Below are 24,863 nucleotides of genomic sequence, written 5' to 3' on the forward strand. Positions count from 1 at the left end.
GGCACCCCTCTATCCAACTTCTTATATGAGATTGTGTAACTTTGGTACTAAAACTGAATAAATAACATGCAAATAGAAAATTAGAGGTCAGTTTAACTTAAAAACATAGGTGCTTACATTTTAAATTAAATAATGATGGTACATCCAGACAGTGGAATATTATTCTGCACTAAAGAGAAGTGAGGGGCGCCTGGGTGGCGCAGTCGGTTACGCGTCCGACTTCAGCCAGGTCACGATCTCACGGTCCGTGAGTTCGAGCCCCGCGTCGGGCTCTGGGCTGATGGCTCAGAGCCTGGAGCCTGTTTCCGATTCTGTGTCTCCCTCTCTCTCTGCCCCTCCCCCGTTCATGCTCTGTCTCTCTCTGTCCCAAAAATAAATAAAAAACGTTGAAAAAAAAATTTTAAATAAAGAGAAGTGAGCTATCAAGCCATGAAAAGACATAGAGGAAACTTGAGGTCATATTACTAAGTGAAAATCTGTTAATTGTAATTTAGCACATTACCAGAGTAAAGGAGAAAAGCTATATGATCACTTCCATAAATGTAGGGAACACATTGAATACAATTCAACACCCATTCATGATAAAAAATGTTTAGTCAACTAGAAGTTGAAGAGAAACCATCTTAATTTGAAAAGGGTATATCGGTCAGAAACCCAAAGCAAATGTTATGTTTAGTGGTTAAACCTTAGAGGCAGTTTACAAATCAGGGGAATATTTGATATTGATTAGGCAGTCCCAGCCAATGAAATTAGATAAGTAAGGGAAATAAGAGGTGTGAATAAATAAGAAATATGAAATATAGGGAAGAGACAGAATGATCACTATTTGGTTATATTGAGAAATTCAGAGTCACTACAAAATAATAGAGAGCTCAGCTAGATTGCTGGATGAGAGAGAAGCATTAAAAGTCCGTAGAAACAATTGGGTGTGTGTGTGGGGGGGGGCGCAGATTGCATTTTCCAAAGTAGCCAAACCAACATACATTCTCTGCATACACAGTGTGACTGAGAGTTCCTCCCACTGAGAGGTGGTCTGTGTTTCACTACTCTTTGCATCTTAGAAGGCTCAGTGGGTGAAAATACGAACTATAAAGTTACCTGTTCTGGGGCTGGTGGCATATAAGAGGGTGTAGAACCCACAGTAAGGTCATTTGCTAAGTGACTTCAATAATTTATTTATGCTTAATTTATAAAATTATCTGGTGCCTAACTTAAAATGCTTTTTCTCACATGTGATAGTGTGACCAAAGACCCAGTTAATTTTTCCTGTTAATGCACACTTTAAAACAATTTTTTAATGTTTATTTTTGAGAGAGAGAGAGAGAGAGAGAGAGAGAGAGAGAGAGACAGAGTGTGAGTGGGAGAGGGACAGAGAGGGAGGCACAGAATCTGAGGCAGGATCCAGGCTCTGAGCTGTCAGCGTACTTAACCGACTGAACCACCCAGCTGCCCCTCACTTTTTACCAGAATTCTCAGAAAAAACGTATTCTATTTGGGTGAAAAAACAAATTGGGTGATACACCAAATAGCTGAGTGCCTAGTGCAGCTGTGTCCTCACAGAATTTCTTCCATTGTAGAACAAAGAAAACTGTAAGGGTCCTAAAATGAGCTTCTGGCCTAGTGATGGTTGCTAAGCACTTATGGCTCTAGAAATAAAATTTGAGAATATTTCTGGACTCAGAGTAACAGTAAAGTGGCATAAAGATGAAGAAATAGATTAAAGGTTTTTTTTTTTAATTTTTAATGTTTATTTATTTTTGAGAGATAGAGTGTGAGCAGGGGAGGGGCAAGACAGAGGGAGACACAAAATCTGAAGCAGGGTCCAGCCTCTGAACTGTCAGCAGAGCCTGACACGGGGCTCAAACCCACAAACCATAAGATCATGACCTGAGCCAAAGTCAGCTGCTTAACTGAGCCACCCAGGTGCCCAAGATGAAGAAACAGATTAAAGTTTTAAGGTAGAAACTCCAAAATAGAGATGGGTATTATTGAGAGTTTAGTCAGAAATCTGAGTGTGATGTGTTTACCCTAGATACCTCCATTGCATTAGTTCTGTATTACATAACGTGTTTAAGGTTACTTGTAGGGGTTGAATATTGCATGGCAATATATAAATTCATCAAGAGCAGAGACTTTGGTGCCTGAACGACCTTTGTTGTCCTGCCACTTACTGGTTTTGTGACCTTTGACAGATTGTTTTATCTCTCAGAGTCTGTCATCCCTCACAGGGATAACTGTTCCTACCAGTGTTGTCAGAATTGAAATAGATAACGTAGGCAACGTGCTTTGTGTTGTACTTGGCATATCATAAGTGTTCAATAAATGTTACTTTATACTGGCTGGGAAGGTATCTGTTTTGCTATATACAATTTAAGAGGAATATTAAAATATATTTTTGTTATTTTAAGGAAATTCGCAATGAGTCCCATGACTATCCTCATAGAGTGGCCAAGTTTCCAGAAAACAGAAATCGAAACAGATACAGAGATGTAAGCCCATGTAAGTATTTGTGGTTTTGTGTGCATGTGTATGTTGGTTTGTTTTAGGCAGGTTATGGTGAAAAAGTTTGGGATAGGGTTGATAAATACAGTGTTTTTTTTGCATATTAACATAATAAACGTTCTTTAAGGAAAAATTTCAAGGTCTAGAATAGAAGGAAGGAAAACTGCTCATAATTCATCCTTCAAACACAGCCACCGTTACTTTGGCATACTTTCTACTAATCTGTTTTTCTTATGCATAATTTCCTTTCTTTAAAATAATTGTAGTCATATATGTGTGTATGTGTATTCATAAACATACTTCCTTTTCCTATTATTCCATAGGCTTTGTAAGTTTTACTTAAAATATTTATCAGTATAGTTTGCTTTTTTCCCCAAATTATAAAAGTTGTATGTACTCACTACAGAAAACTTTTAAAACAGAAATATGTAAAGGAAAAAAACCTATAATTTAAAAACAAATAAAAACTTTTGGGTTTATATTCTTTTTGTATTTTTTCTGAACAAACATATACACATTCTTTTAAATTTAAAATTAGAATCCTTCACATATTGATTATAGCTCTTTTCCCACATAGCAATACATTATAAACATTTTCCTATATTAAGTCTTTTAGTGGCTTTAATAGTGGCTTTGGATGTGCCATTCTTTTGTGTAACGGTTCCCTTGTGGTTGACCATTTGGATTCTGATGTACCCACTCATGTACATGCAATGATGGTTCGGTGTTAGTGTGCTGAGTCCTCCTGTATAGACTGAATAATCTCACTCTATTCAAGGTCGCAGATTATATACCCTTATGTATGTTGTATTCCTTGTTAGAAGGGTATGGACATTCCATTGAAAATCTAATTACTGGGGGGAAAGTCCATACTTCATTTCTTCCATGAACAATGTTTTTCCTTCTGTCAACCAAGTACATTTCCATGAAAAGTATGTTGGCTAATCTTGGACAAATCAGATGGACTAATCTGTTAAAATATTTCATGTCTGTTATCAATTACTTATTAAATACTAGGTTTCTCTTTCCATATGGTGTGGGTGTGTGTGCAGGGAATGGGGTTGTGGGCAGTGGTTGTAACATTTAGGTGCTCCTTCACCCTCTTCAAATTTCTGGTTGAATATCCTTGAGCTAGAGACACTAATCTCCAGTGTTTACCATGACTTTGAAGACCCTATGTTCCAGGTGTACACTTTGCTTTGTTGCCTTTAATTTAAAAAAAGAAAAAAACAAAAAACCAAACTTCTTGTTTTGATAATTGTAGATTTGCATGCAGTTGTGAGAAATAGCACAAGGGTATCTTCGCCTGGTTTTCCCCAGTGGTAACCTCTTACATAACTACAACCAGGAAATCCACGTGGATGCAACCTATTCAGATCTCCCCAGTTTTACCTGCACTTATTTGTGGCTGTGTTCAGTTCTTTGTGGCTCTGTTACACGGTAGTGTGTGGGATCACAGTCTGGGCACAGACCAGTGGACCAGCCCCACCACAAGATCCCTCCTTTTTGTGGCCCCAGCCACCTTGCTCCCTTCCTCCTATTCCAAGTCCCTAGTTGCCCTTGTTTTTTTACATAAATCTGTTGTAATTGCAATCACTGGATGTGATAATTGATGTTTGAATTCCCTGATTAGTTTGATCAAATTGATCTAAATCGAGGAATTGGTAAAAATTGGAACTGAGATGCTTAAAAGTAAGACATTTGTAACTTAAATTCCTCTCAACTATACAAGTCAATGAAATGGTTGTGATTTGTCCCTTAAATGTTAGACTTATTTACCCAACTACCTGTTGGACAGGCCAAGTTGAAGGCTGCAAGGAGAGCTTGGTTGTTACCAAGTGTACTTAGTAACCCTGCGTCCATCCTCACTGGCTTGGGCTCTTTTTTCTGTAAGTCTTCTCAGGAAGAGAGCCATTCACCTTGTATGGGTACCTAGTATTAGGGACAGGCATTTCTTCCTCAGAGGAGGTGTGGCCCCATGCCCCCTGCTGTCTTTCTGGCCACTCTCTATATATGGTGGTCTCCAAAGCTGCACTCTGCTATGGGCATGCCACTCAGTGAACCCTGTCCCTGCATCTTCTCCTTGTAGAAGCCTGGCTCTCCCCTGAGTAAACTACCTTTCTGTCTTTCTCAGGTAGAGGCTACTTGTTCTTGCTTCCCCTGTAACCACAGAACTTCCTAGTCCAAGCCATTACTCTCCAACTTGCATATTAAAATGATCTCCTCTGAGACTCATGCCATCCAGACACATCACACTGCTGCCCTTGGATCTGTCCCAACTTCACAGTCCCCATGTCGCAGCCTCCTCTCACATATTTGCCAAAGGCTTGAATGCTGAGGACGCCATTCACTGTCTTCCTCTTTGCCCTCTCCTCTCAGTACCTCTTTCTTTGTGCCTCGATGGCGTCGTGTCCCTGGGAAGGAACCATGTAATGCCGTAGACTTACGGTTCTGGACCTCTCAGCTCACAACCTGAAACCTTAAACGCCGCTATCTTGACAGCTACTTTCTGTCTTCTTAGCCCTTGACCTCACCAGGATCTTTAGTTCCTTGATTTTTTCACCTATTGTAGTACATTACTTCCTTCCCCACCTTACTTATTACTTAATGACTTTCTTATTGTTCTAATATATTGGAAAAATAATCTCTGTGGGTCTGTAATTCTCCCGAACCCCATGAAACTTTGCCTCAAGTAGTTTGTTGTTCAGCTTCTGTAAGCTATCGTTGGGTTCATGTGTGCACTTGGGTAAGCTTGGGCACTGATTGGACCTGGGGTGCCTCACTGTCCTCCTACACACCGTTGTCATTCCCACTGCTCCTCCGCTCTGGCTTGTCCCAGAGGAAGCCAGCTCTCAACCCACCTTCATGCCCAGTACTCTCAGAATGTGATCTGCCTTCAGTCCTGCAGAGAAACATTTTAAAAATCAGGAAATAACTCTTCAGCTTCCACCACCTGGAAAGTTAATCTCTCTCTGTGCTCATCTTAAGTCCCAGGAGAAGAACCTCCCTGTTCTGATCCTAGGTTTGTATCCCAATGCCTCATTCCTCCTCAGGGACCTCATTCTCTGTCATTACCACTCTTAATCGTGTCTTCAACCTTTTTCTCACATCTCCTCTTCCTTATTCTATAAATGTGCTTCAGCCTCTTGTCATCTCAACCCTCTTCTCTCATCTCGGCCCCACTTGTCCTATTACCTGTGTGGACATAAGCATGTGCACACCTGTGTGCACAGAGTCTCAAAAGAAGACATCATACTATTTGCCTCTCCATCCTCATCACCTATGCATTCTTCAGCCCATGGTTCTGCCCCAACCTCCCCACTGAAACCTTTATTCTAAAGTACCATTTTCAAGCTTTCTAGTTTTGAAATGCAGTGAGGGACTTTCCATTGGTTTCTTTTCTTATCCCTCTGTGACTTTTGATAATGTTGACTCTGCCTTCCTTCCCTAAAACCATATTTTTTCTAATTTTGCTGTTACTTCTCTGGCTAGTCACTCATTTCAGAGCTTACCTTCCTCAGTTGACTTTGTCTTCTTCAGGGTTCTGTCTCTGTCTCTCCTCCTTCTCACTCTTAACAATTGTATGTATGAGTGGTCTCATTCTGTGGGTTTGTTACCATCTTTCTGCTTATCACCCTAAATCTCATCTTCAGCCTAGGTCTCTCTTCTCAGCCATAAACCCATTTATGCAAGGCACTCATCTCTGTGTGGATGTCCTGTAGCTGCCTCAGACTCAATATGTCTAGATACTGAGCTAGCATTCCTCCCACACAGTCCATTGGTCCCAGCCCTGAGACCTGCTTTTTTCCCCATCCATAAATGGTGCCACTGTTGGCACATTTACTGCAGCTAGAAACTCAGACTCCTTTCCCATTCAGGTCCCATATCTACTTGATAACTAAGTAATTATAATTACATTTTCACAATGTGTGGGGTTTTGTTTTGTTTTGTTTTGTTTTGTTTTTAGATTTGTAAGTAATCTCTATACCCATTGTGGAGCTTGAACTCACAACCCCAAGATCAGTCATCACATTCTCCACCAACTGAACCAGCCAGGCATCCCCCAGTGTGACCAGTTTCTGGTATCATTACTTTTTTGGAACATCCTCCTCTTTCTGACCCAGAACAGTCAAAATATTCTTCTAATTATCTACAACCACTTCCCCTGGATGTTATTCTCACACAGTGGAGGAGGTCATGAAGGTGGTGACTCTCACTAAATCTAGACAGCCCCAGGAATGTGTATTTTTTAAACACTCTCAAGATGATGTGGATGTACCTTACCTGATTGATAGTCACTTTATCATTTAAAAATATATTTCCATACATAATACTTGACAGTTGTTGATTTGGTTCAGAAAACATGTATTGAAAACCAGCTACTGACAATATGCTTGCGTTGAGAATACCGTGAATATGTGTACCATGCCCTCTGATAATTCATAGTCTAGTGGGAGATACAGACCTGTTGTGCTTTATGTATCATGAGCTAGTACTGTGTATTGGTGGAGCTGTGTCTGAGGAGTTAGGGGTGGCTTTTAAGAGAATACATGGTGGAGTGCCTGGGTGGTTTAGTCGGCTAAGTGTCCGACTTCAGCTCAGGTCAGTGATCTCATGGTTTGTGAGTTTGAACCCCGCATCGGGCTTTGTGCTAACAGCTCAGAGCCTGGAGCCTGCTTCAGATTTTGTGTCTCCCTCTCTCTCTGCCCTTCCCCCACTTGCACTGTCTTTCTCTCTCTCTCTCTCAAAAATAAACATTAAAAAATAAAAAAAAATACATAGTAACCAGCTAAATAAAGGGGAACTGAACATAAATTATTTTCTTATGAGTCCCAGATTTTTCTAGGTTTTGATTCAGTAGGTCTGGAAATCTGTGTTTTTAAACAGTCTCTTCCTTATGTGATTCTTACATACCCAGCTTGGCACCAGTCCTCAGACTGACATATAGAAACTACATTTGGAGGTGTGAATATGAAAACTGTATTCAAACAGGGATATTTTGAAATAGAATTTGAAGAAGTCCACAATCTTCCTATAATTGCCACAACCAAAAGATGCCTCTATTGTCTCCATTAACTGTGAGACAGTTGTGAAAGAGGCAAGAACTTGGTTGGTTTAGAAGAGAGTAAAAGATTGTAATAATCACTTGAAGAATTATATTTATACTTTTAGAGACTACTGCTAATTTTAAAAGTTTCTTACTCTGCTTTACAGGTAGAAATTCTGTAAATCCTGTATTTGGTCTAACTCACCTGTTTTCACTGGCTCTGAAGCAGTTTTTTTTTTTTTTTTAATTGTGGTAAAAAAAACCATATAACATAAATTGACCCTCTTAACAATTTTTTAGGTGTATGCTACAGTACTGTTAACCATATGCATATTGTACAACCCATCTTTTCATCTTGCATGACTGAAACTCTGTACCCGTTGAACAACATCAGTTTTCCCTCCCTTCAGCCCCTGGCAACCACCATTCTACTTTTTGTTTATAACAGTTTGATTACTTTAAATTCCTCATATAAATAGAATCATGCAATATTTGTCTTTTTGTGACCAGCTTATTTCACTTAGCATAATATCCTCAAGGTCCATCCATGTGAAACTGTCAGTTTTTAAAGGAAAGTAACACAAAGACTATGATTCTGGTAGTGTGACAGGTTATATAGTCCATAGTCCTTTAGTGCTACAAAACAAGAAGATTCTCAATAAACTTTTAAAAAAGTTACTAGGTGGGGAGGAAGTAAGGAAAACTTGCAGAATTCCTGTGCCCCTCCACCTCCAAAAAAAAAAAAAAACCAAAAAACTCACCAAATGGCATAGCTACTCTGAATGCAAATGCCAGTATTAGCTCTGAGATTTGTATTCACTTAATAAAATAACCTCAAGATCGATTAAGCAAAAAAGAATAGAATTATAGGAAGAAACTGACAAGTCCATATTCATGGGCTTCTTAATAAGATGAAATATAAGTAAAGAAATAGAAGATATAACCACACAATTAAGCTTAATTTAATAAGAAAAATATGTAAAACCTTATGTCCATTTTCTTCTAGGACTTTGGAATATTTATAAAAAATGGACCATTGACTAGGCTGTAAAGTAAATCTTAACAATTTAAAAATTGCTGTCTTACAGGCCATGTTCTTTGACCAGAATGCAATTAAATTATAGATTATTAATAAAAGGATAAAAAAATCACATAAATTTGGAGATTTAAAGATTTCCAAGTAATTCATGTGTCTTGGAAACTTTAAAATGCTTAAAAGTGAATAATATGTAAAATATGTAAATAAAAAGTGAACAATATATACAATGTTTATATAAAATAATATATAAAACCTAAAACTTTAATAAAGCAGCAAAATAGTAATACAAAGAAAATATGTTGTCTTAAATGTATTACAACAGAAGGATAAAAATTAATGTGCAAAGAATGTGCCCCAGTTCTTTCTGTGAGCTCATTATAGAACTTTGATATCCAAACCAGAAAAAAAAGTTAGTAAGAAGACTAAAAGTTACAGGCATATCTCCCTCATGAATATAGATGTAAAGATTAGCAAACTGAATACAGCAGAGTCTGTAAGTTTATTTTAGGAAGATAGGGGTGGCTTAACATTAGAAAATCTTTAAAATGTTGGTTCACCACAGTAACTAGGTAAGGGAGAAAAAGTCATATGAACATTTCAGTAGGTGCAGAAAGATTTTTTAAAGTCAGTTCTTGCTCATGATTAAAAACAAAACACATAGCAAATTAGAACGGGAGGGGGAACTTCTGTAACTTAATATAACATAAGTGTAAATGATAACACATTAGAAACATTTTTTTAAAAATGAAGAAGAAGACAAGGATGCCCACTATTACCACTTCTGCTTAACATTGTGCTTTAGTCCTAGTCACTACAGAAAGAAGAATAAGAAATGAAAGGCATACAGATTGGGGAAAAAAAAAATTAAGACAGAAACAAAGCTGTCATTTTATCTGGTGCCATAACAAACCACCCCAAAACAGTGGCTTAAAACAATAGCAGTCAGTTATCATGTATACAAATATATGGACTCAGGAGATTCTTGCTCAGGGTCTTTCATGCTGATGGTAGCTGGGGCTGGAGTCCCCTTGAGGCCTTCCTCGCTCAGTTGTGGGCTGTTAGCTGGCACACCTACAGGTGGCATGTCCATGTGACCTGGACTTCCTGGCAAACAGTAGCCAGGTTTCAGGAGTGAGTGTTCAGAGAGAGCCAGCTAGAAACTGCATTGCCTTGTGCCACCTAGACTTAGAAGTCACTCCAGTTCCATCACATTGTGTTCATTAGTGGCCATTCGGGTTCAAGGGGAGAGGACTGAAGCTCCGCCATTAGGTGGAAGAATTAACCAAAGAATTGTGGACATGTTTCAAAACCATCAAAATTATAGATGATACTGTTTTCTTGGTAATCCAAAAGCACAGATATATCAAAGAATTACAAGGAACCATTTTGATAGTCTCAGAATTATATGACAGCAGATATTTGAGTTATTAAAATAGGTCTTTATACCTGACAGGGATATGCTTATCATCTTCCTTAGCAGATTTAAATAAAAGCTGTTGTATAATAGTAATCAGAGCAAGTATAGATATACTTAAGTTTTATAGTAACTCTTATGTAAATATTTGTCAGTATTCTTCCTTATCCCATCTGAAGTTCAAAAATAAAGACCTAATGCGCTTCGTATTCTCAAAATCCATTCTGTTGTCAGCTTCTGTTCATTCTTTTCTCATTCTTTGTTAGGACTTTGGCCTTTGGTTCTGTCTTTAATTTTGTTCTGTTGTTGTTGTTTTTAATCTTTGATCTTAATCAAGGCAAAATCAAAGCTATTTTGGACTTTTAATAATTTATTTCTACAGGTCACTGCACTGGAGGGGATCCAAGGTATAAGAATTAGAACTCTTGGTGAAGAAGCTAGAATTGATTAGGTGGGGAAAGAAAACTTGAACTGAACAACATGATAGCTGACTTCAGATATTTGAACTTCAAATGACAAAAGGAATTCATTATCCTGTATTAAGCTCAAACAATAGAACTGAAGTTCACAAGTGAATAGCACAGTTGGTGAATTTCAGGTCAGAATATGCAGGATCTTTCTTGCCCTGAAAAGCTACTATTTAAACATACAAATGAACCATATGAACTAGTGCACTCTCATTATTGTAGGTCTTTATTCAGAGTGTGGACTTCTCATTAGAGACATTCTAAAGAGCATTTGTGAATAAATTGTAGAGGGTTGGTTAGATAATTTTGAAATATCTCTTGTATGCTTCACTTCTTGCCCCATTCCTCATCCCTTCCTCACTTTCTTCCCCCATTTGCCATTCTCTCCTCTTACACTGTTGATTCCTTAACAGGTGCAGCCTGGTTTTTTTTTTGTTTTTTTTGTTTTTTTAATTGGACTACCTATCCCCCAGTAAAGTTTTGTTCAGTCTTCAAGACATAGGTATCACTCCTCTGAGAGGTACCTACTGAAAGTTACTAGTTTGCTTCTATAGCACTTTATTTCTGTATTCTGGTTCTAATCTTACTGCCTTATAATTTTATTTATTGCGTTTACTCTGTGGAGCAGTGACATTTAACAAGGATGCTTGCCATCTCCTAGGAGACATTATGGAAATTTGTGGGGGCTTTTTTCTTCTGGTGTATTTCTATTCAACTATCTACATATGTTAACATATAAATTACTTTGCATTTATTTTTATTTCAATTAGGGCATTATTTAAAAAATTATAGTTTCTGTTATCTCTAATAGGGAAGCTACAAAAGGTATTAAAGACATCATTAAGCCTCCCCTCTGTCCTCTGAATAATTCAGTCTAAAAGCCCTTGGGGTTGGGGACCCACATGTGGAAGGCATGTAGGTAAGGGAGGGCATCTTGGGGGGGCATATTTGAAGAGTTGAGGGAAGGTGAAGTGAGCCCTATGATGTTAGATTAGAATTAGTGTTTCAGTGGCATGGCTCAGTCAGTTAAGCTCCTGATTCTTGATGTTGGCTCAGGTCATGATCTCATGGTTTGGGAGATCGAGCCCTGTGATGAGGCTGTGCTTTTGGCACAGAGCCGGCTTGGGATTCTCTCTCTCCGTCTCTTTCTGCCTCTCCCCCACTTATGCTCGTACACTCTCTTGTTCTCTCAAAATAAAGAAATAAACATTAAAAAAAAAAAAGTATCCTGGAATGTCTTATAGTCCCAGAAGGTTAAGGATGCTGAAGAAATGATGAGGCTGTGTCAGACGGATATCGAAGCCAGCTTGAAGCCCATGGGCCAAACTTGGGAGTGATTTGAGCATTGAAATAAATAATGATTATAACCTACTGAATAAAGTAGGAATCCATGAGTTTGTACTTCTATCAGTAATATGAATAAATGGGGAGAAAGGAAAGATCTACCTTAGTGTAGGATGTCAAGTAATGTTGAAATAAATGCTAAACTTGGTGGGTAAAACTTTGATGAGGAACAAAATATTTACATAGTCTTAAAGTGTCCTTATACAAAATACTTATTAATACAGGAGGAGAATAGTAAGTGTGCGGTGGAGAAATCTGGCAGACACCAACCTTAAACAGGTGATCATGACCAATTATGGGACCCATCACATTGAAATCCTGAACTTCCCCTATGGAATGCAGTGAGTACAGAACATTACTCTGTGCTGAACTTGCCAAATGTGTATTATCTAAACTCATCCATGGGGAAATACCAGACAACTCCAATGGATTGACACTCTGTAGTTCTTCAAAGGGTTATAAAATAAAACCCTTCCCAGGGAAGACTGAGGAATGGTTCCAGTTTAGAGACTAAAGAAATATGACATCTAAATGTAACATGTGATCATGTATTGGATCCTTTTGTTTAAAAGGTATTATGGGGGAGTGGGAAACGGTGCCTGGGTGGCTCAGTCAGTTATGTGTCCGACTCTTGATTTTGGCTTAGGTCATGATCTCAAGGTTGTGGGATTGAGCCCTGCCTTGGGCTCTGTGCTGGGCATGGAGCCTGCTTAAGATTCTCGCCCCCTCCCTACCCTTCAGCCCCTTCCCTGCTTGCATGTGTGGGCGCACGCACGTGCTCTCTCTCTCTCTCAAAAAAAAAATGTATATTCCCTTAAGTACCACATGATCATTGAAAGATTCCAATAAAGAAGTTTAAAAAAAAGAAAAGATATTAGGACATTTGGTGAAACTTGAATGGGGTCTGAATTAGTAAAGTATCATTGTTAATTTTATGATTTTGATGGTTGTACTGTGGTTAAGTAGAATTGAGTCCTTCTTTGTAGAAAATACACACAGAAATGTTCAGGGATAATCAGGTATCATGCTTGCACTTGCTGTCATGATTTAGGGAAAAAATTCTTTGTATTTTTCTTGGCATTTTTCTGTAAGTTTTGAAGTTATTTCAACTGAAAAATTTTTTAAAGATTATTTAAAGGGGAGGATACTGAATCCAAGTCAACATGTGAAGGCAAGAAAAGGAAATAAAAGGCATACACATTTGAAAGAAAGAAATAAAACTGTCTCTATTTGCAGATAGTCTAGACATGATAGTCTACATAGAAAATCCCAAGAACCTCCTAGAACTAATAAGTGAGTTAAACCAGGTTGCTGTGTATAAGAGCAGCATATAAAATTATCTTTCTGAGGCACCCAGGTGGCTCAGTCAGTTAAGCGTCCGACTCGCATGATCTCGTGTCATGATCTCGTGGTTGTGTTGCGTCCACACGACTCCTGAAACAGAATGCTACGGGCACCAGTGACAGTCACAACAAAGTTTATTGCAACTAGAGGCAAGGCCGACCGATCGGCACCAACACTCTTCATCAGAGTGCGGCCTCGAACAGCCGGGGTACAGAGTTTTTATAGCCGACCACATTGTCTTATCATCACCTGGGAAGAGAACAAAGAAATAGTTCCCAGATGGGGGTGGAAACAGTTCAGACCTTCTGCCGTTAAGCCACAACCAGTTGACATCCTTGTCCCTGCCTCTGGCACCACCTTTTCAAAGTTCTCAACATGCCCTTGCCCCAGTCCAGTCAATCACCAATCCAGTTGATTTTCCTTGAACTTTTTGTTCCCTTGATTGATAGGACAAGGCTGTTATCTCTTAACCTACAGTGTCAAAACAAAGCTGTTACTTCTCAAGGCTACAGGTTAGCCCTACACTAACCCTTACAGTTGGTGGGTTCGAGCCCCGCATTGGGCTCTGTGCTGACAGCTCAGAGCCTGGAGCCTGCTTCAGATTCTGTGTCTCCCTGTCTCTCTGCCCCTCCCCCACTTGTGCTCTGTCTCTCTCTCAAAAATAAGTAAACATTAAATTTTTTTTAAATTATCTTTCTACATGCTAACAATGGACACAAGGAAAACAGGATTAAAAATATAAGGTCATTTGCAGTTGCTCTTAAAAAATGAAATATCTTGGAATAAATCTAACAAAACATGTATAGGGCCTGTCTGTTGAAAACAACAAAACACTGATAAAAGAAATCAAAGATGATCTAAATAGAGAAACATACCATGTTCACAGATTGGAACTCTCAATGTAGTAAAGATGTCAGTTCTCCCCAGATTTTTCTGTAGGTTTGACACAATTCCTATCAGAGTCTCAGAAAGATTTCTTGTAGATACAAACAAGCTTACTCTTAATGTGTGTGAAAAGGCAAAGGAACTAAAATAACTAAAACAATTTCAGAAAGGGAGAAGAAGGTGAGGAAGAATCATTCTGCCTGATTTTAAGACTTACTGTATTAACTGTGGTATCAAGATGATGTAATATTGGCAGAGGAGTAGAAACATAGACTGGAAAACAGAACAGGGAACCTAGAAATGGACTCGTGCAAGTATAGTGAATTGATTTTTGACAGAGGTGCAAAGAAATTTAATGGAAGAAGGATGATCTTTTCTACAGTCAGTACTAGAGCAATTGGACATCCACAGCAGCCCCCCCCATCTCAACCTAATATTCCTTATACAAAAATTAAAGTGGATCATAGACTTCAATGTAAAGTATAAAACTTTTAGAAGAAACAGGAGAGAATTCAGGACCTAAGGCTAGAGGAAGAGTTCTTAATGTGACACCAAAAGCACTGTCCATGAAAGAAAAAAATCAGGAAATTGGACTAAACCAGAATTAAAAGCTTTTGCTCTGCTAAAGACCCTGTTAGGGAATTGAGGATGAAAAGACAAGGACAGACTGGGAGAAAATACTTGCAAGCCACAAAGAACTCAGACCTAGAAAATAAAAAGATCTCTCATAATTCAATAGTAAAAGACTAAAGCGTAAAACAAAAAAAGTCCAATTAGGAAATAGGCAAAAGATTATGAACACAGATGTCAGGTAAGCATATAAGCATATTAAAAACATCATTAACCATTAGGGAAATGAAAATTAAAACAATGGTGGTGAGAGTGAGAGATCACCACACACCCACTGAACAGATAAAATAATGAAGCCACAATACTCTAAGAATGTAGAGAAACTGGATCTCATATAAAGCTAGTGAGAATGTAAAATGTGTAGCCACTTTGGAAAATAGGTTGGCAGTTTCTTAAACTAAACATACCTTATACAACCCTGCCATTGCACTCCTGGGCATTTATCCTAGAGAATTGCAACATTATGTCCATACAGAAATATGTGGGTGAAGGTGCATAGCAGTTTTATTTGTAATAGCTCCAAATTGGAAACAGCCAAAATGTCCTTCCAACAGGTGAGTGGTTAACAAACTAGTATATTCATACCATGGCATACTACTCAGCAGTAAAAAGAAATGACCTATTGATAACATGCAACAAGTTGGATAGATGTCAGAAGACTCATGCTGAGTCAAAAAATCCAATCTCAAAGGTTACATATTATATGATTCCATTTTTACAGCATTCTTGAAATGATAAAATTATAAAGAACAGATTAATGCGTTAGGGATGGGGTTGGTGGGGAGTATGACTGTAAAGGGATTGCACAGAGGATCTTTGTGGTAATGGAACAGGACTGTCTGTATCTTGATTGTGGTAGTGGTTACACAATCTCCACGTGTGATAAAATAGCATAGAACTGTACACACCCACACAAATCTGTGCCCATAAAACGAGAAATTGGAGTACAGTCTGGATTATACCAGTATCTTTCCAGGTTTCTGAATTTGATGGCTTCTTGATTTGGGTACTGGGTAAGGGTACTGTGCTAGGCAGTGGGAATACGTAATGAACATGACAGGGTCCCTGGCTACACAGAGGTTAACCCTAACAGAAGGCCACAGATGGCTGGAGGTCTGGGCACTGCTGCTGCCCCAATTTCTGAGTGTATCAAAATCTTATCATAATGGTAGCCTTCTAAGAGAGGACCCCCACTGTAGCCATGGCTCATCACTTGGGCAGCTCACCTATAGAGTACTTACACTGGAAGAAGGAGCAAAAATGTACAGGGAGGGAACTTAATGTCCTGGGGAAATGTGGCACATCTTCTAGTACCATTGGTTATACTTGGAACATGGGAAGGGAAGGTGTGATTGCTTATATATTAAAATACAGATGCATAATGAAGTAGAAATTTTAAGTTCCTATATATTTTTAAAATAGGACTTTCCAAGGAGTTTTGTAATGGATACTTGGACTATATTAGGGTCAGTCGGTAAAAATAATCAAGAAGGATTTGTCTAGTCCAGCCATTTCATCTTACAAGAAAACTGAGACTAGTGATGTGGCTGTTATCACAGGGTGTAGTAACTAAGTTGGATGCTGATGATGTTTCTGAAGTAGCAGGTTATTCTTTTCACAACTGTGAAATCACAGCTGTGTCTGTGGTCATGTAGGTTGGTAGAGCCAGGACACACATCAGAATCTACATCTTTAGGCCCCGTAGATGGTCTTTCATCTGCGCCACAGAGTTCCAGATGCCTATGCTGGAAAGTTCTGGAGGTGTCTGAGCTCTAACCTTTTTACTGAATTAGGTTACTCTCCAAGTCAATTAACATAACCTCATCTCCCGCATAGGTTTCACAATGGTTTAATAGTGATTTGTCATTCTAACAAAATTCTACCGTAGTTTAACAATTTAAATATGAAAATTTTCTGGAATTCAGTGTATAAACAATGCTTGAACACTTGCCAACCTAAATTGTTATGGCGCTGTACTGGGTAGACGCTAAGAAGATGGAAGTAGAAACTTTTTCTCTGAGTTGAATTTAGGAGGTGTGACTAATCAGTACAGATTTTCTTAACTTTCTGAACCTAACTTGCAGGCTGTTTCTCTACCCTTTGTTCATTGGGCTCAAGCTCCATTATTTGTGTCCCTCAGACATGTTGAGCACATACCCACCTTAAGGTATTAACTTTGCTCTGTGCTTGGAACACTCTTAACCAAAATATCCATATGATTGACCTCCTCCACTCCTCCAGGTCTTTGCTAAAATGTCACTGTCTTAATGAGGCCAACCTTCCCCCCTATTTAGAATTGCAACCTATCCTGCTCCTCCTCCCCAGCATGATGTTCCCCTTCACTCTGCATTTTTCCCCCATAGCATTTGTGCTGTATAACATATCATTTACTTAGTTGTTTTGGCTGTTGTTTCCTTTTCTGAGAAGGTGAGCTCCACAAGAGTATGGATGGGTCCTGAGTGCCGAGAGCAGTGCCTGGAATGTGGAAGGATTTACTAAATATTTGGTCTGTATTGTTTCTATGGTGTCCCATGGACTTTTGGATGTAAGGAAGGTACTTTCTGCCAACTCCCTCTACTCTCCATGCTCTCTCTCTTCTTGAAGAGGCAATTACGAGTTTCAAGGAGACGGTTGAGGTGTTGACTGATAATATTAAACTAAAGTTTCGTATGTCTTATTTTATACGCACTATTAAAGAGGAAGGATATCCGTGTTCCAGAGTATATTAATGTATTTTACACATTTTTAAAGGATACTTCTCAGGCGTTCTTTCCATTGCAGAGACGTTTAGGGGTAGATTAAAGACCTGTTTTTAGATTTGGAGATGTGTGGAAGTCAAATTTAATCAATGACCTTGCCCTATCAAGCGTAGAAACTTGAAATCTTGATAGTTTGAATGAGTTGGAAGTCTCAGACAGTTACCCTATTGTTTTTTTTTTTTTTAATTTTTTTTCAACGTTTTTATTTATTTTTGGGACAGAGAAAGACAGAGCATGAACGGGGGAGGGGCAGAGAGAGAGGGAGACACAGAATCGGAAACAGGCTCCAGGCTCTGAGCCATCAGCCCAGAGCCCGACGCGGGGCTCGAACTCACGGACCGCGAGATCGTGACCTGGCTGAAGTCAGACACTTAACCGACTGCGCCACCCAGGCGCCCCTACCCTATTGTTTCAAAAAGATGGGACCTACTGGAACAACATGTATTTATTTACTTGGTTAGCAAGTTGGTGGTGGTGTGCACTGGGATGTGTTTCATTGTAACTCTCTCTGCTCCTGCCGCTGTTTGGCTCTGTACTCATCATCTCTTGATTAAATTGTTAGTGCATCAGTGTGTTAACTTGTCTTCTTGTTCCAGTCTATCCTCTAGAGTGCGCGTAGTTATTTTCTTGAAATCAAATGTGCTTGTGTCAGTCCTTTAAAGAGCTTTATTAAGGTAACCTGTGCCTGGAGTGCAGCACACAAGACCCTTCAGAGTCTGGCCTTAACATGTTTTGGGATCTCTTTTGGCTACCCAGTTCTTGAGCCTTTTTGAATTTGCCAGTCCATGATACACCATTCCTTTTTCCTTTTGTGTGTGTGTGCTCCTTCTTCCTCTAGGTAGCGAAGCCTGCTCATCTCACTTGGCTTCCTTAGGGATCAGTTGGTCAGCTTTCTTCACACAACGCAGTTCAATTAAGATAGTGGTAGGAATTACTACTTAATAGAATTTTTTTCTTTTAAAAAGCTTTAAACAAATTATTGTTATCTTTATGTTGCTGTTGCCTGGCTCCTAAAATATATTTGTTGAATGAAAATTGCATAAAAGTTGTTGAGGGTATTAAATGTGAAGAACAGAACTTCATGGTGAGGGTTCCCTTAAACGGGCTATTTAGAGAAGGTCATTCATAGGCTGGATCTTCATGGAAGTGAGATTTGTGTGACAGAGATGAGACAGAAATCGTACCTGATGTGAAGAACAGTGAAAGGCAATGGAGGAAGAACTTAGGGTGTGTGAAAAGGGTGGTAAAGGAGCCAACTTGGACGTATCAGAGATAATGTAGTGTGGGAATTATGTAGTCCCTCAAGTTACAGACCTAGTTTGAATCTCCTCTTGTGCTCCTCTAGTGTGTGTATGGTTATGACTTGACTCCCTGAGTGTCAGTAAAATAAGCATGATAATGTCAACTTCATAGGGTTGTGAGGACTGAGAGAAGTAATGCGGTAAGATGTGTCATACAATAACTGACACATATAGGCACTAAATCCTATATAGCAGTCCTAGTTGGTTATGTTGTCAGTAAAGGAACTATTCATCAAATTGAGTTTTATTTTCAGAGGAAACAATTGAAATGTTAAACTCTTGTATGTGTTTCTTCATTAGTGCTTATGATGACTTGGATTTTAGTTCTAGCTTTTTTTGGCTCATTGCTTGATTCATGAGAGAAAATTATATTTTTGTCTCAAGTATTTAACTTACAGAGTCGAAGATGGTTGACATGTCTATAAAATGTTTATTAATTTTTGAGAGGGAGAGAGACAGAGTGCAAGCAGGGGAGGGACAGAGAGAGAGGGAGACAGAGAATCCAAAGAAGCTCAAGGCTCTGAGCTGTCAGCACAGAGCCCAGTTCAGCACTCGAACATACAAATGGTGAGATCATGACCTGAGCCAAAGTCAGACACTTAACGGCTCAGCTACCCAGGTGCCCTGAAGTGCTTTGCATTCTTGCAGGGAGGTAACACATGAATATAGACATCAGTATTTGAAAACTTAACAGTTTCCTCCTGGTTGAGAACAGGAGAATCAATGGGGAACATCTTTCAATGCTGTACTTACTAATGGAGACATGGTCTTCTTGCCCAGTTGATGATAGTGATTGTTTATCTCTACCTTGGTGTAACCTAGGGAGGATAGTTATAATGGATGTAAATCCATTTTCCTGTTTGACCTGGAAGACTTTCCAACTTTCCAAAAGAAGATCTTTTTACAATTATGATAAAAGGTGAACCAGTGAAGCGGTGTTAAAAAAAAAAAAGGCTTATTATGACATTAGTGAAAGAGGAAGCTAATCTGTATTGTCAGCTCAGGCCACAGCTAGAGCGTCATTTCTTGACAGATGAAACCATTTCTCGGAAAACATACTGTTTGAGGGTGGGAGGTGAAGGGAATCTTCATCAGATGTTTGCTTAATTTTTATCCAATTTACAAGCTGCAATTCTATTGGATATTGCATTTCTTTATTCTCTTGGTGACAAGAATTAAGAGCAGATGATGCCCCCATTAAAAAAAAAAAAGCATATGTTGTTGATAGTTCGGCTTTTGGTGTTATTAGATGTTGAGAAATAAGATTTCCTGTGAAGCATGGTTTGATTGCTTGTTGGTATCTCTTGCAATGTAATTTGAACTGTCTTCATTTTTCTCCCTTTGCTGAATTTTTTTAAAAAATAAAAAAGAGGGAGATAACCATATACTTACCTAGAATGATGATAATAATACTGTGGGCTTTAGGGCTTATTACTTAGAGCCCAGGTGTTAGAGGACTCCGTCTCTTTGATAATCGCATTTCAGAGGTTTCTGGGCAGAATAAACTCTAGGAGAGGAGAAAGCACTTAACTTTCTGGTGTTTTTGTTTTTGCATTTTTGTACTAATTCAGAAGTCCGAAGTTTGGTTTGGAATGAACATTTCACAGATTTGGGGCTGCCTGATAATAACAGGGCAGAGAAAGGGGACATTTGACTCCCAGGTTGTGAGGGGACCTGTGTCCACTCTCACAGATATTTAAAAAATTTTTTTTTTTTCAACGTTTATTTATTTTTGGGACAGAGAGAGACAGAGCATGAACGGGGGAGGGGCAGAGAGAGAGGGAGACACAGAATCGGAAACAGGCTCCAGGCTCTGAGCCATCAGCCCAGAGCCTGACGCGGGGCTCGAACTCCTGGACCGCGAGATCGTGACCTGGCTGAAGTCGGACGCTTAACCGACTGCGCCACCCAGGCGCCCCTCTCACAGATATTTTAAACCATACATGAAGTGATTCTGAGTTGGGGAAGAGGCATTGCCTGTTATAATTGTTACAGAAATCGTAAAGTCACAATTTCTCATAAAAAGGCTGTGATAGTTTCACTTCCTGAAATGTTCTGTATAGTTACTATCTTTGTAGATAGTTATAACATGATGTTTTATTTAACACTAGAAACTGTCTTGCTTTTGTTTCCTTTGAAATCAAAAAGTTAAATACACTTTAAAGTTTTATTAATCTCCTTAATAGAAAAGAAGAATTAAAATAAATTTCTATGGCACAAAAACAGACACATAGACCAATGGAATAGAATAGAAACCCCAGAACTAGACCCACAAACGTATGGCCAACTAACCTTTGACAAAGCAGGAAAGAACAACCAATGGAAAAAAGTCTCTTTAACAAATGGTGCTGGGAGAACTGGACAGCAACATGCAGAAGATTGAAACTAGACCACTTTCTCACACCATTCACAAAAATAAACTCAAAATGGATAAAGGACCTGAATGTGAGACAGGAAACCATCAAAACCCTAGAGGAGAAAGCAGGAAATACCTCTCTGACCTCAGCCGTAGCAATTTCTTACTTGACACATCCCCAAAGGCAAGGGAATTAAAAGCAAAAATGAACTACTGGGACCTTATGAAGATAAAAAGCTTCTGCACAGCAAAGGAAACAACCAACAAAACTAAAAGGCAACCAACGGAATGGGAAAAGATATTTGCAAATGACATATCAGACAGAGGGCTAGTATCCAAAATCTATAAAGAGCTCACCAAACTCCACACCCGAAAAACAAATAACCCAGTGAAGAAATGGGCAGAAAACATGAATAGACACTTCTCTAAAGAAGACATCCGGATGGCCAACAGGCACATGAAAAGATGCTCAACGTCGCTCCTCATCAGGGAAATACAAATCAAAACCACACTCAGATATCACCTCACGCCAGTCAGAGTGGCCAAAATGAACAAATCAGGAGACTATAGATGCTGGAGAGGATGTGGAGAAACGGGAACCCTCTTGCACTATTGGTGGGAATGCAAATTGGTGCAACCACTCTGGAAAACAGTGTGGAGATTCCTCAGAAAATTAAAAATAGACCTACCCTATGACCCAGCAATAGCACTGCTAGGGATTTACCCAAGGGATACAGGAGTGCTGATGCATAGGGGTACTTGTACCCCAATGTTTATAGCAGCACTCTCAACAATAGCCAAATTATGGAAAGAGCCTAAATGTCCATCAGCTGATGAATGGATAAAGAAATTGTGGTTTATATACACAATGGAGTACTACGTGGCAATGAGAAAGAACGAAATATGGCCCTTTGTAGCAACGTGGATGGAACTGGAGAGTGTGATGCTAAGTGAAATAAGCCATACAGAGAAAGACAGATACCATATGGTTTCACTCTTAGGTGGATCCTGAGAAACTTAACAGAAACCCATGGGGGAGGGGAAGGAAAAAAAAAAAAAAGAGGTTAGAGTGGGAGAGAGCCAAAGCATAAGAGACTGTTAAAAACTGAGAACAAACTGAGGGTTGATGGGGGGTGGGAGGGAAGGGAGGGTGGGTGATGGGTATTGAGGAGGGCACCTTTTGGGATGAGCACTGGGTGTTGTATGGAAACCAATTTGACAGTAAACTTCATATACTGAAATAAATAAATAATAAATAAATAAATTTCTAATAATGTAGGTGAATTTGAGAGTTTTGTTTGTAATTAGTCCTGAGGAGAAAATATAGGTTCAGGGAACATTTGTAGCCACTTCTAAATAGCTATAGAGTTTTCCTTAAGGATTACCTTTCTTTTTTAGTCTTAATCTAGAAAAATTAATAACTTTTTTTCCTGAGAAAATTCAGTGTTCTTTTGCTTTTGTTGATTATATAAATAAATGTTAGAGGGAAGTAGGGCCACTGTTTGGGGCCAGATTGTGCAGGACACTGGGTGTCCTTCAGGTAACACCTATTGGCTAGACCCCAGGGCTCCAGGGAATGTATCTGTGCTTTTACCCTTGTGTGATTCAGTGTTTTCCATGTATTGGAATGACAGCTGGTATAGATTTTGAAGCTGAAGGGAAAATAACTGAATTCTAGTTCAAGGATCTGAGGGGAGGATGGCAGAACTCTTAAAAACAATCTGCCAGAGGTCTTTCTCTGGGCTTATTTCCTCCATAACTGTGGAAGGGTCCCAGAAGGCAACCTGCAAGATAACTGAATTCCTGGAGGTTCCTGGGAAGGAATCTTCCCGGTTTTTATGGATTCTTGCTTCTGTTGGCCAAATTGCTTTTTTCACTTGTGCAATAGATATGATTAACCTTTGGGGTTTGTGTTTTCTGTGATTACAACATGAGGAAATACATTCCTTTTGTATTATATTTTAGTGGAATGTGAATTTTAGGGATTGTGTAGCATTCTAAAAGCATACATCTCCTGATACATGTTATACAGGAGATGTATGGTCTTTATTTTGCTAATTAGGTAGCTGACCTTTTTACCATCTCACATAATTTAACAGTTAAAGGGTGATTAAGCTGTTAAAAAAAAAGTGTTTAAAAAAAAAAAAAGTGCTTGCTGACATCATCTTTCCGAGAACACTAGTATAAGTGATTTACTATAACAAGATCTTAGTTTTTCCTGTTGGCAAATGACATGTAATATTTACAGAGGTCTTGGGTTCAGTCCAGGAGAAACAGTTCAGATAAATTGATGTGTGAAACTGTAGCAATTTAACATTTTCTTTCATATGGAGATCATGTGAACAGTTTTTTTAGTTTAAAAGTGGGGAGAAAAAGGACATTTAGTATAGATTTCCTTCAGGGGAGCAGCTTAAATTGAATGTATTCTCCAGAGTTAAACATCAAACATCTGTTCAGTTTATAATTCAGTTATATTCTTCTAACAGTTGTATGTTTAGGATACTAAGCCAGTGTTAATTCTGTTGTATGTACATGCCTTCTGTCCCTGAGAAACCTTCTCCTCCGTTTCCATCAAAATGCTACAAGGTTGGGGTGCCTGGGTGGCTCTGTCCATGAAGCGTCCAACGTTTAATGTTAAGCGTCCGACTTCATTGGCTCAGGTCATGATCTCACTGTTGGTGATTTCAAGCCCCGCTTTGGGCTCTCTGCTGTCAGCACAGAGCCCGCTTAGGATCTTTGTCTCCCTCTCTCTCTGCCCCATTCTGCCTCCTCTCAAAAATAAATAAACATTAAAGAAATGATACAAGGTAAAGTTTTGTAGTCCACATTTTTAAATCAGCATAATTTCTAAATCTGTGAGATTTTTACTCCCCCCCACCAAAGCATGATTTTTAAGGGCTCCATTAAAGTAGTGCATCTTTCATATATACTGTAATTTACCTGTTATTAGGCATTTTGGAAATTTGTTATTTCCCCTTTTGTGTGTGTGTTGTACTGTTAGACTGTGCTTATCTCTGGGTATATCCATTGGTTTCATTCACAGAAACGGAAACCTTGGATTTGTAAGAGTTTATGCCTATAAACCAGACATCTGAAAGTTCTCTTATAGTCTCATCTAGTGCTTACTAAGGGGCTAGCCATGGCCTGGACAGCACTTCAAAAAGGTTTTGGAAAAATAAACTTTACAAAAATTTTTAATTAAAAAAGAAATTATCTCTTCAATTTAATTTTTATATTTTGATTAATAGTGAGATTAATTTTTTTTTCATATTTATTAGTCTCTTGTGTATTGTCCTTGTTCATCTTTTAAAATGGGGTCTCTGTCATTTACTTATTGATTTGTAAGTACTCTTCGTATCTTAATCCTTCTTTGGTTGTATATGTTGTAAATACATTTTCTTAATTTTGAGGCCTGCTTTTTCTTTTTTTAATTGAAGTATAGTGGACATATGATATTATACTAGCTTCAGGTGTACAATATAGTGATTCAGCATTTATATGTTTATATATAAATTTTATATGCATTATAAAATGCTCACCACAATCAGTGTAATTACCATTTGTCACCAGAGAAAGTTTTTACAATATTATTGGCTGTATTCCCTATGCTGTACCTTTCATCCCTGTGACATTTACTTACTTTATAACTGGAAGTTTGTAACTCTTAATCCCCGTCATCTGTTTCACTCATCTTCCCACCCTCCTTTCTCTGACAACCACCAGTTTGTTCTCAATATTTATTCATTTTATTTATTTTATTATTTTGAATTTTTGA

At 38.7% G+C, this 24,863-nt stretch overlaps 1 protein-coding gene across 2 annotated transcripts in view; it reads left to right on the plus strand.

The window, feature by feature from the left end:
• PTPN2 (protein tyrosine phosphatase non-receptor type 2) overlaps positions 1–24,863 on the plus strand; it is an 86,382-nt gene that overhangs the window by 21,019 nt on the left and 40,500 nt on the right. For both annotated transcript variants that reach the window (XM_047090208.1, XM_047090209.1), the window contains exon 2: positions 2,409–2,499. In XM_047090208.1, coding sequence (XP_046946164.1) covers positions 2,409–2,499 — 91 coding nt within the window. The remainder of the gene's footprint in view (positions 1–2,408; positions 2,500–24,863) is intronic.

The sequence above is a fragment of the Lynx rufus genome, unplaced genomic scaffold, assembly GCF_022079265.1.
Source record: "Lynx rufus isolate CCGP_SWC_20201006 ecotype Redwood Valley unplaced genomic scaffold, mLynRuf1.p SCAF_29, whole genome shotgun sequence".
Taxonomy (NCBI): domain Eukaryota; kingdom Metazoa; phylum Chordata; class Mammalia; order Carnivora; family Felidae; genus Lynx; species Lynx rufus.